The following is a 15,717-nucleotide window of genomic DNA, read 5'->3' as shown; positions in this document are numbered from 1 at the left end:
CTGTCATACAGCATGGAAACCGACCCTTCCGTGCCACTGTCAACCACCTACTCTACACTAATCCTATATTAACCCCATTTTTTTTATTCTCCCTACATTCTCAACTCCCTCCAGATTCTACTGCTCACCGACATACTCGGGGCAATTTACAGTGGACAATTAATCAACCAGCCCACATATCTTTGGGCTGTGGGAGGAAAAGTAGAACACCCAAAAGGAAACTCGTGCAGTCACAGAGAGGGTATGCAAACTCCACACAGACAGCATCCAAGGTCAGGATTGAACCTGAGTCTCTGGGTCTGTGAGGCAGCAGCTTTACTTGCTACCCCACTGTATGGCCCTCTTCCTCAAGGACAAATTTTGCTATTTTTGTTCCTCATTATAAACTCTGCCATTTCTGACTGAGGGACACTGTCTTCACTAACCTTTCTCCCCCCATATTGTGGAAGCTTTTACAGTCCATTGAGATCTATTAGAATTATTAAAAATATTATAAAGTAGAACATAGTACAATGAGAACTACACAAGCAAAATACAAAAACATTTAATAATTGGATTAAAAGAGAACTACATATATAGTACAGAGAAGACTTCATTTGTGACAAGTGCTCTACAGTAGAGAATGCAAAGTCCAAAAGGCACACACTATTGTATTAATAGCAGAAAATGCTGGAAATATGAATGCAAAGATTGTGTAAAAATTGTGTATAATTTGTTTATGTTTTTCTTGTGAATGCTGCTTATTCAATGCTATGTCTGTGATCCTGCTGCAAGCAAGTTTTTCATTGCACCTGTGCACACATGTACTTGTGCACATGACAAACTCAATTTTAACTTTGATATCCAAAACTTCAGGCAACATCTGCAGAGTGAGGCAAGTCAGTGTTAACTACTTTTTGCTCTCCATAGACACTACCTTACCTGCTGAATATTTCCAGCATTTTCTATTCCAGACTTCCAGCATCTGCAGTTTTGCACTTTTTTTTGTAGTACCAGTTTTATCTTCCACTTTGGAAGAAAATAAAACCGGCATTTTCCTGGCTTCGAGGCCTTTACAAATCTAAAGACAGACAACTTGCAAGGGATATATTGTATAGTGCCAAATAGGATTAATATTTTGACTCTGCGTGTCAGCCTAAAGCATACAGCTTCCCTGCAGTTGTTTATTCCGACATGTTCAAAAATAAAGGAATCACACAATTTGCTGGCCCTCTCTTCCCTATTCATAATCCCCAAAAATCTAGATTACAAAGATTTCAGTAACACTTATTGGTGGATGCAGTACTTTCTCACTGCACTTTGAAATACAAACCAACTAGTAGTATTTTGAGTTCCAAGCCTCCGATGTTCAGGTTTTCAGCTAGAAAATGACTGGTGGGTGGAGACTGCAGATGGTGGGGGGGGGGGGGGTGCAGGGTGGAGAGATAGGGCAAAGGTGGTGGGTGGTTTGAGGGGAATGTATAAGAAATGTATCATATGTCAAAGAGTACTAATGCTCAATAGGCTCAGCTGTAGCCAAATTCCAGTTTACTTTGTAAAAGTTATTTGTCAAAGCACTAAACCAGACTTTGGGAGAAAAAAAAATAAGCTTGCAGTCATGATAAAGTAGTCTGCAAAATTCCCTGTAAGCTTGTGGTCTGATGCAGTGCAGGAGACTTGGTCCCAAGGGTTTATTCTGCCACATTCTCCTGACTGCTGACCCTTTGGAATGTTAGTCAGGCTTGAAAAGAATCCAGTTTGTTTTGAGAAGCAACAAAGAAAAATGTAAACGCGGTGACCTTGGAATGTTATTGGAATTGGCAGGGTGGAAAAATTAGAAACAGGTGGCTGCATTTTCCCAGCCAGCCTGCACTCATGGACAACTGGGCTTTGCACACATTGAAATTCCAGAAGATTCCCAACATTTTTTTGGTTGAAAAGGAGGAAATGTGTATTTATTTTTAAAAACAAATCCTTAAAAACAAGTTGCTCTAACTTCATAATGAAAACTATAGTGAGATGAGTCACAATTACTGGAGAATCTAACAATCACTAAACATTGTATCATCAAGTGCTGCTTTTTCCAGTCACCTGACTACTGAAACAATTTTCTCCCTTCCCTCACAAGTGTCAGCTGCTTCACAGACTCCAATAAAAGCCATGCTTTGAAATTTCAAGAACATTTAAAAAAAGAAACAAATATCTTCCTTTGCCAGTCACCACAGAACTGCAATGCAAGCAAAATATAGGGATTTAGAAAGTAAATTGATATCAGATTCTGCTCACAATTGCTAAAGTAAACATACTTGAAATGCAGAGACATTCAATAGGAAAGTGGGAATGTTGCTGTGTGAGGCATGGCCACACAAAACTGCAGCTGCTTCTCTACAGTGTCCGCATTGCAATGAAGGATTCAATAAAATTGTCCAGGATAATCAGTAGGGTGCTCTGGGACGTACTCTGCATTGTAATCTGAATGGCTTCCATTCTGTCCTTGCTCAGCCTTTGGACAATACTTGGGATCGTAGATCTGGCGGCCTAGGCCGAAGTTGGTGCCACTCTGGTTGGCTCCTTGGTTGGTCCCCATCTGTAGAGATGCCGTACTGTTGTCGCACTGCTCAGTGCCCAGCTTCTTGTCATAAATGGGTCTTCGGGTGCCAGGTGCAGTCATACCAGCCTGAACAGCGGTGGAAAAAGGTTATTGTTCAAGTTGTAATCAAGCAAGGCTACAGCTCTACAACATGCAGCACCTGTTGACCAGACAGCCCATCAGAATCTAAGATACCCATTAACAGAGGAAAAATAAAATTTCAGAAAAAAATACAACTGAGGAAAAATAAAATCACTTGCAACTAGAAAAATAATTCACAGAAAGCAGATATTTGGGGAAGGGATCAAAGAATATGGCAAGGCAGGCAGTGAGGCAGAAATTAGCTAGATTAAGAGGGCACACTCAATGGGAAATTTATTTTAAAGCAACATTCCTCAAAGTCAGCAATTTAGGTGAAGAGAAAGGAAATTTCTTCACTTAAACAGCTGTGTATCTTTATAATTCTCCACCTCAGTCATTAAATGCAGTGACTGGTGGATCTGACCTAAACGAATGAAGTGATGTGGGAACAGTATGGGAACACAAATTGATGTAGAAGGTCAGTTATTACTTTATTGGTCAGTGGAAGAGCACTGAGGTTCCATGGCCTGCTTCTCCTATTTCTTATATTGCAAGAATTTACTGAATATCATATTGTCATATTGATAAAGTAAAAAACAAATCAAACTTTCAAAGACTGATTTTAGTTCTGATATAGCAGACTACAGCACTTCAAATAGGAAGATTTTCATTATATACATGAACAGTGCAATGGAATAAGGTATTCACTTCAATCGCATTTTCATAACTTCATGTCCCAAAGCATTTTACTTTTGTTGCGCTTCAGGAAATGCAGCAGCCATTTTGTCTCCAACAAGATCCTTGCAGAGAGCGATGTGATAATGAGAATACACTGTTTTGGTGATGCATGGTCCAAAACACTTGGTGAATCCCCACCATCTCTTTTATTGACAGCATTATTTTATCTTTCTTACTCAGAGAGAGAGAAGATGGAGCTGCAATTTTAACATCTTATTCAAAAGATGACAATTTAGTCCTCATTCAATATCGCACTAAAACATCAGCCTGGATTTTAAGCTCAGATCTCTAAAGTGGGGCATGAACCCAGACTAAACCCAAGATGGGAGCGCCTTGCACCATGGAAGACCTGTGCTCACATCCACAAATAGCCATCGGACCTTTGCTCTTCTATTTTGTCAAAATTAACCAGAGGCCTTAGCAATCAAAATGGGCAAATAGCACAAACCTGACTTGCTCCCTTGTTGGTTCCCATCTGTAAACTGATAGTAGACTGGTCCACTGCAGCAGGGATTTGAGCCCTTGGATCATACAGATGTCGCCTGGTACCATAGGCACTCATCCCAGTCTGGCTGGCACATTTATTGGTTCCCATCTATGCAGCAGAAAGAAAGATGCACAAAATCATCAACAGAATGAACCAATGTAGAATAGTAAGTCAAAGGCAGGAATCAACTACAAGACACCCACAGTCCCTTTGTCTCTTTCCTTCATTTTCCCCCGCTTCCTAAAATTTGGATTATATTTCACCAGAGACCCTCCAGTTCGCTGACTTGAAGCCAGTATCAACAAGGTCTTGGAGCAATTGTCAAACTATTCAACTGCAGATGCATCAAAACCCAATCCCGACATCACACAATATTCAACATGAAGAGCTTCCAACATGGGTCATTGCACTGATAGAGGCTAAAAGTCTAAAATGCTCTGAGAAGGCCAGCATAATCCCTTTTGTTGCATGGCTGGGATGAGCCCATAGAACGAGGGATCCTCCAGCTTTGCAAGGATCAGAAAATCAACCCTCAAGAGACCAAAACATTAATACCTGAAGTCCAATGACACATTGTCCTGCATTCAAGACCTCCTGATCAAATGATCGCTCCTGTTTGTCTGCATATTTAACACCAATGTCAACTCCAGCCAGCATTCCTTTGGTTTTAGCCTAGAAGAGGATATTGAAAGGTGTTAAAAATGCAAAGCACTTGGAACAGCTATTTGCCCCATTACACATTCACACACAGCACAACTCTGCTATTAAACAATACAGCTCATTTCCTTCATTATCTAAGATGCAGCACAATTTCCATTCCCACCCACGATCCTTCCCAAAAAGTGTACACAAATTTAGTCTACCCTGAAATCTCAATAATCAAAAGTGGCCTCTACATCACCAGGATGAACAATTAATATTTCTTGAATTTCGTTCTCCAGCGCTTCAGCCAATAGAAGCACTGCCCAGTTTAGAATAACCCTTAAAACCACAAACATTGGGTGACACAGGTAGTATATCTGCTGCCTCACAGATCCAGTGGTCCTGGTTCAATCCCAACCTCCGGTGCTGTCTGTGTGGAGGGTGCACTTCCTCCCTGTAACCATGTGGGTTACCCCTGGGTGCTCTGGTTTCCTCCCACATCCCAAAGATGTGCCCGCTGGTAGGTTAATTGGCCACTAAATTTCCTTGTGTGTAGGTGAATGGTGGAATGTAGGGAGAATAAAATGGAATTATTGTAGGATTAATGTAAATGGGTGCTTAACAGACAGCACATTCTTGCAGGCCAAAGGGTCTGTTTCTGTATTATACGGCTAAATTCAAGGCAAAGCTTTCCTGAGCAGGTTAATGATATTTAGAGGCAGGATTGACACTTCATTGTGGTGACCTTCCCTTATGGTCTCAGGCAAAGACCAGACACCTGGGGAAGTTCAAGTGGACTCAACAGTCATGGAACTTTTGCAGTGTCAGCCAACATATGGAGCAAAAAAGGAGCAAAAATATGGGACAGATTAGATGTGTAAAATCAGAACAGCACTTGTCACTTTGCTCCAAGTCTCGTAATTACCCTTCAGCTGCAATCATGGTTTGCGCTTTTGAGCATAGAAGGAGAATGGCCAGTGCTCGATCTTGTGAACCAATTGTGATTCACTGTTACTTAAAGTGAACTTGGTCTGAATTTGCACTTCAAGCAACACCCTACTTTGATTTGTTCTCACATTTGTAATAATTGGGGCCTTGTTTGGAGTAGGGGGACTGGAGCTGCCATACTTTGAGACCCTGCCAAATGCAAGGATCTCACCTGATGCACTTTGATTGGGCTTCTTGGAAAGGCACCTGGACAAATTAATCTCCCCTAACCCAAGGAAGTTGGGGACAAGATAGTAAAGGCACTTTATAACCCAAACCCATTCATCCTTCGCAAACACATTCTGGGTTTGGTGGCTCGACAAATGCCCAGAGCTGACTTCAAGAGTTTGGCTGGCATCAACCAAAGACCATTCCAGCTCTGGGACCTTTCTCAAAACTACAGCAGGCTCACTGAGCTCCAGTTTGAGTAGAGGGAGAGGCTGCTCCAAGATAAACTTAGTAATCAGTGTCCATCCCCAAGTACGAGGAATGGCAAGGGGAGTGATGAAGTGCCAAGTCACAGACAGTGAGGTATTAAGTGCATTAACTGATGAATGTAATACAGATACAAAAAGACAGCAAGTTGGGTCACATGGACAATTGTTCTGAGCTGATGCCAAGCTGGTACTTACCATCCCTGCCAGGGCTAGTAGTGCTGTCTGTACCTGGGTCAAATTTCCATTCTCAAAGAGGTCATTTGCCTCAAATGTGTCATGTGGTTTAATGCCATAATTCTGCATTGCTTTGATAAAATTGGACAAGTTTTCCAGCTGTTTGAAACAAACAAATAATTCTTAACCTCAACATACATGATGAAATTTATTTTTTTTTAAACACACTATTTCAGTTTTGACTTAGTGATCCCAATTCATTTATTTTGCAGGAAGATATCAATTTCCTTTATGTTCCTTGATAGGATTTGCAATCAACTCAATAGATTATAGGATGAGCTCTTTTCCCAGAATTAAAACTGCAATTTCCTTCATTTAATGTTTAAAGATGCTGCGAAATTCCAGAAAATGCATTGAAGGACTTACTAATTTTCTTTTATAATTTTTTATATTTTATAATTTTATTTTTAATAAGCACAGTACCTGATGCCAGTTTAAAGCTGACCTGTTGATTTTCTTCACAGAGTTGGGTTTGATTTTGTTCATGAGCCTGTCAAATGGAAAGAATAAAATAGAATAGGTTAGTCTAAATGAATGCTTGATGGCTGGTGCAGACTTGTGGGCCAAAGGGCCCATTTCTGTGCTATACAATTATATAAAATGAAACAGGCAAGTTCAACAGGGAAGCTGTGGCTGCAATTTATGCACACTGACCTTCATATTCAATTAGTAACCTGGAGTTACAGCACCATCAGGGTCACTGGTTTCCAGTGAGTGTCATTTTAGTGCAGGGTATTCCTTGGCTATGTGAGAACAGACTTGGCTAGAAAATTTACATGTCCAATCTCACTCTGGAGATGAGGGCACCTAAGCTGACAGTTCAGATGTACCATTGGGAGACAGATTCTGCAGATGCTGGAATCTGGGGCAACACACACACACACACAAAATGCTGGAGGAACTCAGTAGGTCAGGCAGCATCGATGGAGAGAGATAAATAGCTGACATTTTGGGTCGAGACTCTTCATCAGAATTAGAAAGGAAGAGGGCAAAAGACAGAATAAGGTGGTCAGGGGAGGGGGAGGAGCACATGCAGGCATGGGATAGGCGAGGGGGAAGGTAGGTGGGTGGGGGAGGGTAGGTGGGTGGGGGATAGGTAGAAGAGGCAAAGGGCTGGAGGAGGAGGAATCCGGTGGGAGAGGGTAGTGGACCATGGAATAAAGGGAAGGAAATGGGGAATAGATTGGTAGGTCATGGGGGGGGGGGGGGGGGGGGGGTGGTGAGAGATAAAAAGAGCAGAAAAGGGAGGGGGTTACCAGAAGTTAGGGAAATCAATGTTGAGGCCGTCAGGTTGGAGATTACCAAGGTGGAATATAAGGTGTTGTTCCTCCAACCTGCATCTGGCCTCAACGTGGCAGTAGAGGAGGCTGTGGATAGACATGTCAGTATGGGAGTGGGAAGTGGAATTGAAGTGGGTGGCCACCAGGAGGTCCTTGCTTTTGTGGCGGATGGAGCAAAGGTGCTCGACGAAGCAGTCACCCAACCTGCATTGGGTCTCACTAACGTAGAGGCGGCCGCACTGGGAGCACTGGATGCAATGAATGTCACCCTTGGATTCACAGGTGAAGCGCTGCCTTACCTGGAAGGACTGTCTAGGGCCCTGAATGGTGGTGAGGGAGGAGATGTAGGGACAGGTGTAGCACTCAGTGCTGTTGCAGGGATAAGTGCCAGGAGGGTCATCAGTGGGGAGGGACGAGTGAACAAGGGGGTCGCGGAGAGAGCGATCCCTGTGGAAAGCCCGGGGCGGGTGGGGGCAAAGATGTGCCTGGTGGTGGGATCCCGTTGGAGGTAGCGGAAGTTGCAGAGATGATGTGGCAGAGGCTCGTGGGCTGGTATGCGAGGACAAGGGGAACCCTGTCCCTGTTATGTGGGGGTGGGGAAATGGGGTGACGGCAGACATGCGGCAAATGGAAATGGAGGAGGTGCAGGAGAGGGCTGCGTTGAAGGTGGTGGAAGGAAAACCTTGTTAACTGAAAAAGGAGGACATCTGAGTTGTCCCGGAGTGGAAAGCCTCATCATGGGAACAGATGTGGCAGAGGCAGAGGAACTGGGAGAAGGGGATGGCATCCTTGCAAATGTACTATGCATTGCTGGAGATACCAACTTTCAAATAATGTTAGACTGAGGCCCCATCTAGCCTTTCTAGTGGATGTAGAAGTTTCATTAGTAAAGTACAAAGGTTTTTAATGGTATTCTAACTACTGTTTATGCTTCAGCCAGTAGAGATATGAAGTCTGTTGAAATAAGGCAACAAATTGATGAAAATTGTCGCAAAGGGATGAAGGGATTGGCAAGAGAAGCAGAAGTTAGCCAAAGCAGCAGGATGTGTTTTGTCTGACTGTTCATCTCATTAAGCACCCTTCCTTCTGGTTTTCATGGCTTGGTAGCTGGTCAGTTTTCAGGAATTTGAATCCGATTACTTTTGGAGGTGCAAATTAAACATGCATACACACTGTGTTCCTAATGATTTCTGAGTAACAGGATGGGTGGGCAGGGATAGAAGTTGGTTGTGTCCCTACTGGAATGTCTCTACTTGGTAGCACATCAGCTGTCTGGCCAGTATCAGAGAACCTTTCTCCATAATTTTCTTCAGTGTCAATCTGAAAAGGCTCCTGGAATTTGTAGGAAAACAGCAAGAAATACCAGCAAGTGCAAATATTAAATCCTGCAGCTCATTACTCTGCAAGCAAGTCTGATCGTGTCCCATGACGCAGGCATCTCCAACATCAGAGTCTTCCTGACATTAACTCTAAGCCCCAGTGTCGAACACCAATCCCACACACATTCCTCTGAATGCAAGCTTTGTGATGCTCTGTAATAGGAGGTGCATATATAACCTTCAATTCAAAAAATACTAAAATGCCAACCTTTTCATGGCAAGCCTAACAAATTTACATTGCTGATATCATTGAAGATTTGTGTGCAGTCCCCACCTCTGTGGAGAGTCCTGATCAAGAAACATTGATATGAGCACCCACTCCCAAGATCAATGCAAAAAAGTTTATGTATGTGTAGGAGGTTTGGCCACAAGTTGCCCGTTTCCACTCAGATCAAAACTATATCTAAAAATATACACAAGAGTGAAAAGTTCCAGAACTAATGCATATGGCTGCTTGACATTTGGCATCGAGCATCAAGTGGCGTGATGTCATTGCATCACCAAGCTTAGAAGTTTGTGCAAAACCCTCGAACTTACTATTCTTTCACCCACTGACAGGAAGACTTCAGGCAGAGTGAGTCACGGACTACTCACCTCAGTCAGGACTGAGTGTGTGCTAGTACTGCTCTCTGGTTTAATCAAGGTGAGAGGTGGGGGAAGGAGGAGAAGAAAAATGTCTATTAAGTTCCAACTCATTCTAGTCATCTCTCCTGGAATGAACGTTATATTTTCTGATGCGCTCAGTTGAGAACCAGCCAGATTCAGCTGAAGATAGTGCTGAAACCAACCAACTTAGTTCATACAAAGAAATGCCATTTGAGCAAGTAGTGCAGGTGCAAGGTGGGAGGGAACCAGAAGGACCTGCAGTTTCCATACACAGCGTGTTCTTGAAATAAACCATCAGGCCATAGTGAGAGATGGTGGAGGTCACGTGGGTTTATACAGTAGCCAGGGACATTAGAAATAAGGTGGCACCCATTAGCTGACAATATCAGGCCAGAGTCTACAGAGAGAGATGATCACCAGCAAACAATTATCCACACTCAACCCAAGGAATGCCTCAAAACACACGATAGTCTATTAATAATTTTTGAAATGCAATCACCAATGTAATGTGAAAAACATGACAGCCAATCCGAGTCCCTTACGATTCCATAATAATCAATGAGATCAGAACAAATGATCTGATTGGGTAAGTGTTAGCAGAGGTATGAGTGTTGGACAGAATATTGGAATACCTCCACTTTCTTCGAACCTTGTTCACATCAATGAGGTTTCTTGTCTCATACGAAAGACGACAATTCTACGTGCGCTGCCTTCACTCCTTCCTGCACAAAAGTGCCCAGAATGGAGCTTGAACCTTATGAATCAGAGGCAGATTGTTTCCACCATTAACAATAGCAAATGAAAAGTCCCATAGAATTGGCCACTGCCTGAATTCCAATCACAACAGTACTAGTAAAACCATCAGCTTACACTTTAAGCTAGAGGGAGAGATGGGACAGAAAGGAAATATTTGCCCCTGATACAGGGTCTTTACAACAATCTTATATAACGCTCCAGTGGGGGTCACTTATATAATCTTATATAACCCTCCAGTGGGGCCTTGGGTGGCCCCAGAGGGCCACCCAACTTCAGTAACTGATCTGTTAAGACCAAAAAAGGCTTTTGTCCACATATAGGTCTCTCCTTTGGTCTTGTTGTTATCATGGAGACTCCATTTGAAATCATGAGGAATAATTAGATCCACTGAAAGCTCACATTACAGGTCAAAACGCAAGCTCAGCATAGCTATACGCTAGTCTTGCAATATTCCAGCTTAACGTGGTTGCTCCTTACACAAGGCTTGCAAGCACATGGCTGGATGCCAGCCACAAACTCAGCTTTTTAAAACAAAACACCCCTTACAGAGCACTATCTCCAATCTTGACTGAAATGCCCAACTTATACTCCGTGAAACCAAAGTCCTTCAGGAAACAAAGGTTTGTTTGTTAGGTTACTTTATGGAACAAAGATGGACTCACACCTGTACTGTCACAACTTGCAATGCTCACAGATAGACCAAACCAGACAAGTAGTTTCATCCCATGTATTTGATTCTCTCCAAACCATGCAACAGAAACGATGAGGAAATGAGATCAGAATAAAGGAGTATCTGGGGGTCACCAGCATGCCAGGGGCGAAGGAAGACCAAAAGAAAGTGAAGCAGAGGTTCAGTAGGGTTGCACCTCCAATGGTCAGCTGACACAGGAGAAAGAATTGTTTGGGAGGGGAGGGGGGGGGGGGGGGGGGGTGGGGGTGGTGGTGCGGGCTGTGGGTTGAAGTGAAGTGAAGAGGTCCTAAAAAGCAATGAATCTGTGCAGACCCCATTCACTTGCAGTGAACACAATAGTGATAGAACAGGTTGCCAATCTCAAGATCTAGACTAACAACCCAAAAATGCAAGTTCAAATTCCTACACAGCAGCAGTGGAGCTTAAATTCAATTAAATAAAAAGGTAGCCATGATCATGGCTGATCTATCCCAGGTCTCAGCTCCTCTTCTGTGCCAGTTCTCCATCACCCTCAATTCCTTGATCTTCCAAAAACCTTTAGTTCCTCTTTAAATACCTCAATGATCTAGCCTCCACAATCTGCACCCAGTAAAACCCATCAGGCAATTCCAAATCTAATTATTCGATTCTCAACTGCCTTATAAAGTGGACTAACATCCATTCAGCTCAAGGGCCAAAACACTAGCTTTTCCAGTACTTCGTGAATTGGATTTTTTTTACCTTGGTGTAGTCAAGAACAATCCCAGGAGCTGATTTTGAGATTAGGACTTGGATATATTACTACAGTGGAGGTTCATTTTGCATTCAATGTTGCAAAAGGCATTGAACTATATGGAGAGGTAACTGGAATATGGTACTGAGATGGAGGACCAACCATGATCATACTGAATGACAGAAGGCTCAAAGGGCCAAGTGGTCTACCACTGCTCCTGTGTGTCTGTCTGGGAGTATGAGCTGCTGATTCTGTGTGCCAGAAGTGGGAGGGTATTCATACATTCCATAATTGACATACAGATGGTTGTATTGTGGAGGGTCGTGGCTGTCACGTGACAGCACTGCCCACTACCTGGTGGTCAGACACCACTGCAAATCAAGGTTTGGCCCCTGCCCCACTCAACAGCACACACCTGACCATTGGCCCTTTTAAGTACCTTTGTACTTGGCCTTGGGCCATTGGCCTTTGTAATCAATTAGTCCTTGCTGTCACCGAGCCTGTAAATTACCTGGGCTGGACCCCCCAGCACTATAAAGGGCGCCACGTGCGCTCAGCTCACTCTTTTGCCATCTTCGAGGGACCACCCTGCTTCACTCTAGGCCGAGTACTGTGGAACGGCGCTGGAGAAATCGTTAGTGAGGTGTGCACTGTTAAAGGGTTGGGAGCGTTTTAGTTAGTGTCCCTGGTAGCATAGAGCCATGCCTGTATGAGTCAAGGGGTGGTGGGTATTGTATTGTTTTTCCCGATTGTATGTACCTAGTTCGTTGTGTATGTGTGTGTATTTTATCCCCGATGCGATTTTCCGCACGCTCACTAAACTGTGCACGTTATTCCCGTTACCATCTTCCCACGCTCGTCTTTTGTAAATAAAATCATTTACTGCCAGACTGTGTTCAGAGTCCTTGCTTTTGAGACCCATCGAATCTGTTTTCTCACTCACAACAATGCTTCCTTCTGCTCTTAATTGTTTTTGTATCATGATCCAAATCTAATGCAATGCCAGTGTTACGCACCAGCAACAAAAGAAACACTCCGAATCATGTGATAAGTGTTAAAAACTACTTTATTAATAACTACTTACGATAATAAGAAAAATAAAAGTAAAAATATTAGAATGTTAGAAGTAAAAATGTTAAACCTTGAACATTAACCCAAAAACTAAACTCATCATGTGTGTGTGGCAAAGTCCCAAACTCCAAGTCCAGGAATGGTTCTTAAAGTTCAGTTCCGCAAGCCATAAGGTGAAACATGAGCAAAAGCTTCTTCAACAACTACTGTTGTCTGAAGATAAAATGTAGATGTAGAGACAACAAGAGAGTAATTACGAAATCCCAAATGTTCCACGATGGAACCCAAACAACACCTCAGTGTTTACTTGGTAGTGACTTCCTCACCCCGCAAAGCATCCGAATCATGGCTGTCCACACAAATACCTGTTTCCCTCTACAGGTCAGCAACAAAGTGAACTCCACCAGATTACTCCCAGTTTCCATACGTGGATTGTAGTAACAGACAGTTATTGTTTCTCATCCATCTATAGAGGAAACTAGCAGGCTGGTCTCTCCTCTGACTGACTTCTTCAACAACATCATTACGTCCTTTATCTTCTGTTGACGTAAGCACACCACACACACCACTATGCTCTATCTTAAAGGGACATTCACCTAGTCCGTGACACCAGCTAAACTAGAATGCTATGTACAGGCAGGGACCTGAATTCAGACAGAAAAAACAATGGATTTAGATAGAGAGGGTGACAAGACAGAAGACAATGGGGGGGGGGGGAAGGATTTATCAGGAATAACTCTTGATGAAATTCTATGATTCTAAGTAACCGCAGTGCCCGGTAACAACTTTGTTATGACCCTCAGACCCATGTTGCAGAACACAGCTGCTGCCTGATGGAGCCCAGGTTTGGGAATAACAGCATCCTAAGGAAGTGGATTCTTGGGAAACAGCAAAATAGGGCTAGACTTAATGGTTTGCAATTTATTGTTTTGCTGAATTGCCACTGTCAACAAAAGGTGGGAACACAGTACTCACTCGCAGAGGATGACTCCGTCCTTCAGGCCTTTCTGAAAGTTGTCCCCAATCTGCTTCCCGGTGATCTCCTCGATCCAGACTCGCAGCTCCTCCTCCTTCTGAGTATCATATTTCTGGGCAATCTGCAGGGAAACAGTTCTGCATCAGGTTGCTGGCTGAATGACACTTGTGTTGGTGGGTGGAGGTGACAGAAAGAAAGGGTGCAAGGGGTCTTGTTACTTTTATGAATCAAGTCTGCTTTTATAACATGACTAGAAACCATGAGCTAAAGAAATTCTCCCCTCTGCTTCCAGGAGAAAGATTTACTAAAGTGAACACAAACCCCGAATCAATAGTTCAGCAAGTATTTCTATGTCACTGTGACACCTGGAGTGAGATGTTCTCTAATCCATCAGCACAGTAAATACTAACAAACCTCAGAACCATTTGAGATGTACACAGTGACTGAACCTGGTGAAGTGGCACTGATGTAAACCTTGTGTCCAATAAGTTTGAGCATGGACACTTAAAAAGTGCCTGCATAGGGACCATTTTGGCTCCTCCCCAACCAGCCCTGAAGCAGAACAAAGCATTCATTGCAGAAATAAGACTCATTCCACCAGATTGCCTTCAGCTTCCTTTACATTTCTGAAATGAGTACACAGTTTGCGCATTGATTCAACTCCAGGTCCACTGTAGATTCTTCCTTACATCCGCACAAAGTCAACCAGACTGCAAATCTCCATATTGTTCCAAGGTTACAATGGCTAAAGTTGTTTTCCAGATTACAAACATAGAATGATTTCATTGTTCAGTTTTGGGGAAAATAATTCCTATCCAACATGTTAAGCACTGTTTGGTGCTGTGTTTAAGAAAAACATTTTTTCCCCCCACTTTTTTGTGGAAGTGGTCAAAAGAAATGTGGAACTCAGAATGCACACTGATTTCATTCACTAACCACATGGCCTGAATTTTGCAGATTCCTATTATTGCTCAGTTGCAAAAATGAGTTTATTTCCTTATGACATCGGAGGGAATTTCAGCCCATTGAGTTTATGCCAACTCTCAGAGCGATTCGTATCCCCAGTAACTTTCCCTGTAATCTTTTCTTCCCGCATTCCCCATTAAATCCCCCCAAATTCTATGACTCATATGCACATTAGGGACAATTTAGGGGGCAATTTAGTGGCCAATTAACCTACCAACCCAGCTGTCTTTGTGATAAGGAAGGAAACTGGAAGTCCCAGTGAAAAACACATGGTCACAGGGAAAGTATGCCAACACCTCACAGACAACACATCTGGAATTGGGTGGTGGAAGCTGGATCATTAAAAGTATTTAAAATGGAGGTGGATATACATCTGATTGATCAAGCAATTGAGGGGTATAGAGAAGTGGTACAGAAGAGTGAGGCCATGATCATAGTAAACGGTGGGATCGGCTTGAAGGGTCTGATGGCCTGCTCCTATCTTCTTATGATCTTCTGCAATCTGAATTATTGATTCAAGCCTTGGAGTTGTCTTTGAGCTCAGAGCAGGAAGCAGCACCAAGATGAGCTGAAACATTCATAACTTGCAAACTGCCAATACAGGTGACCCTCACATAATAGGAGGGTTGCATTCCTAGAAGACAGACGTTAGTGTGATTTTCCATTGAGCAAAGTTGTGTTATCTGTGTATGCATCAAGAAACACAAGTTGAAAGAAATTTGTTTACTATTTCTTCCTCCACAAATCCTGCGACAGTGAATTTTATTTTGCATCTCAAAATTTGTACATCTGCAAGGGTGAATTTCCATTACCCGATCGGCTGTAATGTGTGTGTGTGTGTGTGGGGGTTTATACTGTAAAATTCCAATAATCTGGCACACTCAGAATTTTGGTGCTGACAAACTATCAGATATTCAGATCTTATTTTGTTAATGCTCCAAAAGACTTCAAATTCATTTTGAAAAGAGATGTTACACAAACTCTGAACTCTGCAGTGTGGGAATCAGGGCCCCGGTGAGCAGACGATGACAACAGCTGCAAACATCACCCAGCTAGCCAGATGCTGAACTACTGGGAATTCCAAGTGGTTGGAGAGCAGATGATA

At 43.0% G+C, this 15,717-nt stretch overlaps 1 protein-coding gene across 1 annotated transcript in view; it reads right to left on the bottom strand.

The window, feature by feature from the left end:
- Positions 1 to 528: 528 nt before the first annotated feature.
- Positions 529 to 15,717, bottom strand: part of LOC127582583 (calponin-2-like) — a 29,111-nt gene continuing 13,922 nt past the window's right edge. The window contains exons 2-7 of the mRNA XM_052038008.1: positions 13,646 to 13,767; positions 6,599 to 6,665; positions 6,137 to 6,274; positions 4,431 to 4,547; positions 3,837 to 3,983; positions 529 to 2,656 (exon numbers count right to left, since the gene is read on the bottom strand). Of these exons, the coding sequence (XP_051893968.1) occupies positions 2,393 to 2,656; positions 3,837 to 3,983; positions 4,431 to 4,547; positions 6,137 to 6,274; positions 6,599 to 6,665; positions 13,646 to 13,767 (855 nt within the window). The 3' untranslated portion in view covers positions 529 to 2,392. The remainder of the gene's footprint in view (positions 2,657 to 3,836; positions 3,984 to 4,430; positions 4,548 to 6,136; positions 6,275 to 6,598; positions 6,666 to 13,645; positions 13,768 to 15,717) is intronic.

Source organism: Pristis pectinata, chromosome 24, assembly GCF_009764475.1.
Source record: "Pristis pectinata isolate sPriPec2 chromosome 24, sPriPec2.1.pri, whole genome shotgun sequence".
NCBI lineage: Eukaryota > Metazoa > Chordata > Chondrichthyes > Rhinopristiformes > Pristidae > Pristis > Pristis pectinata.
Note: the sequence above shows the minus strand (reverse complement) of the source record. Positions and strands in the feature narration are given on the sequence as shown.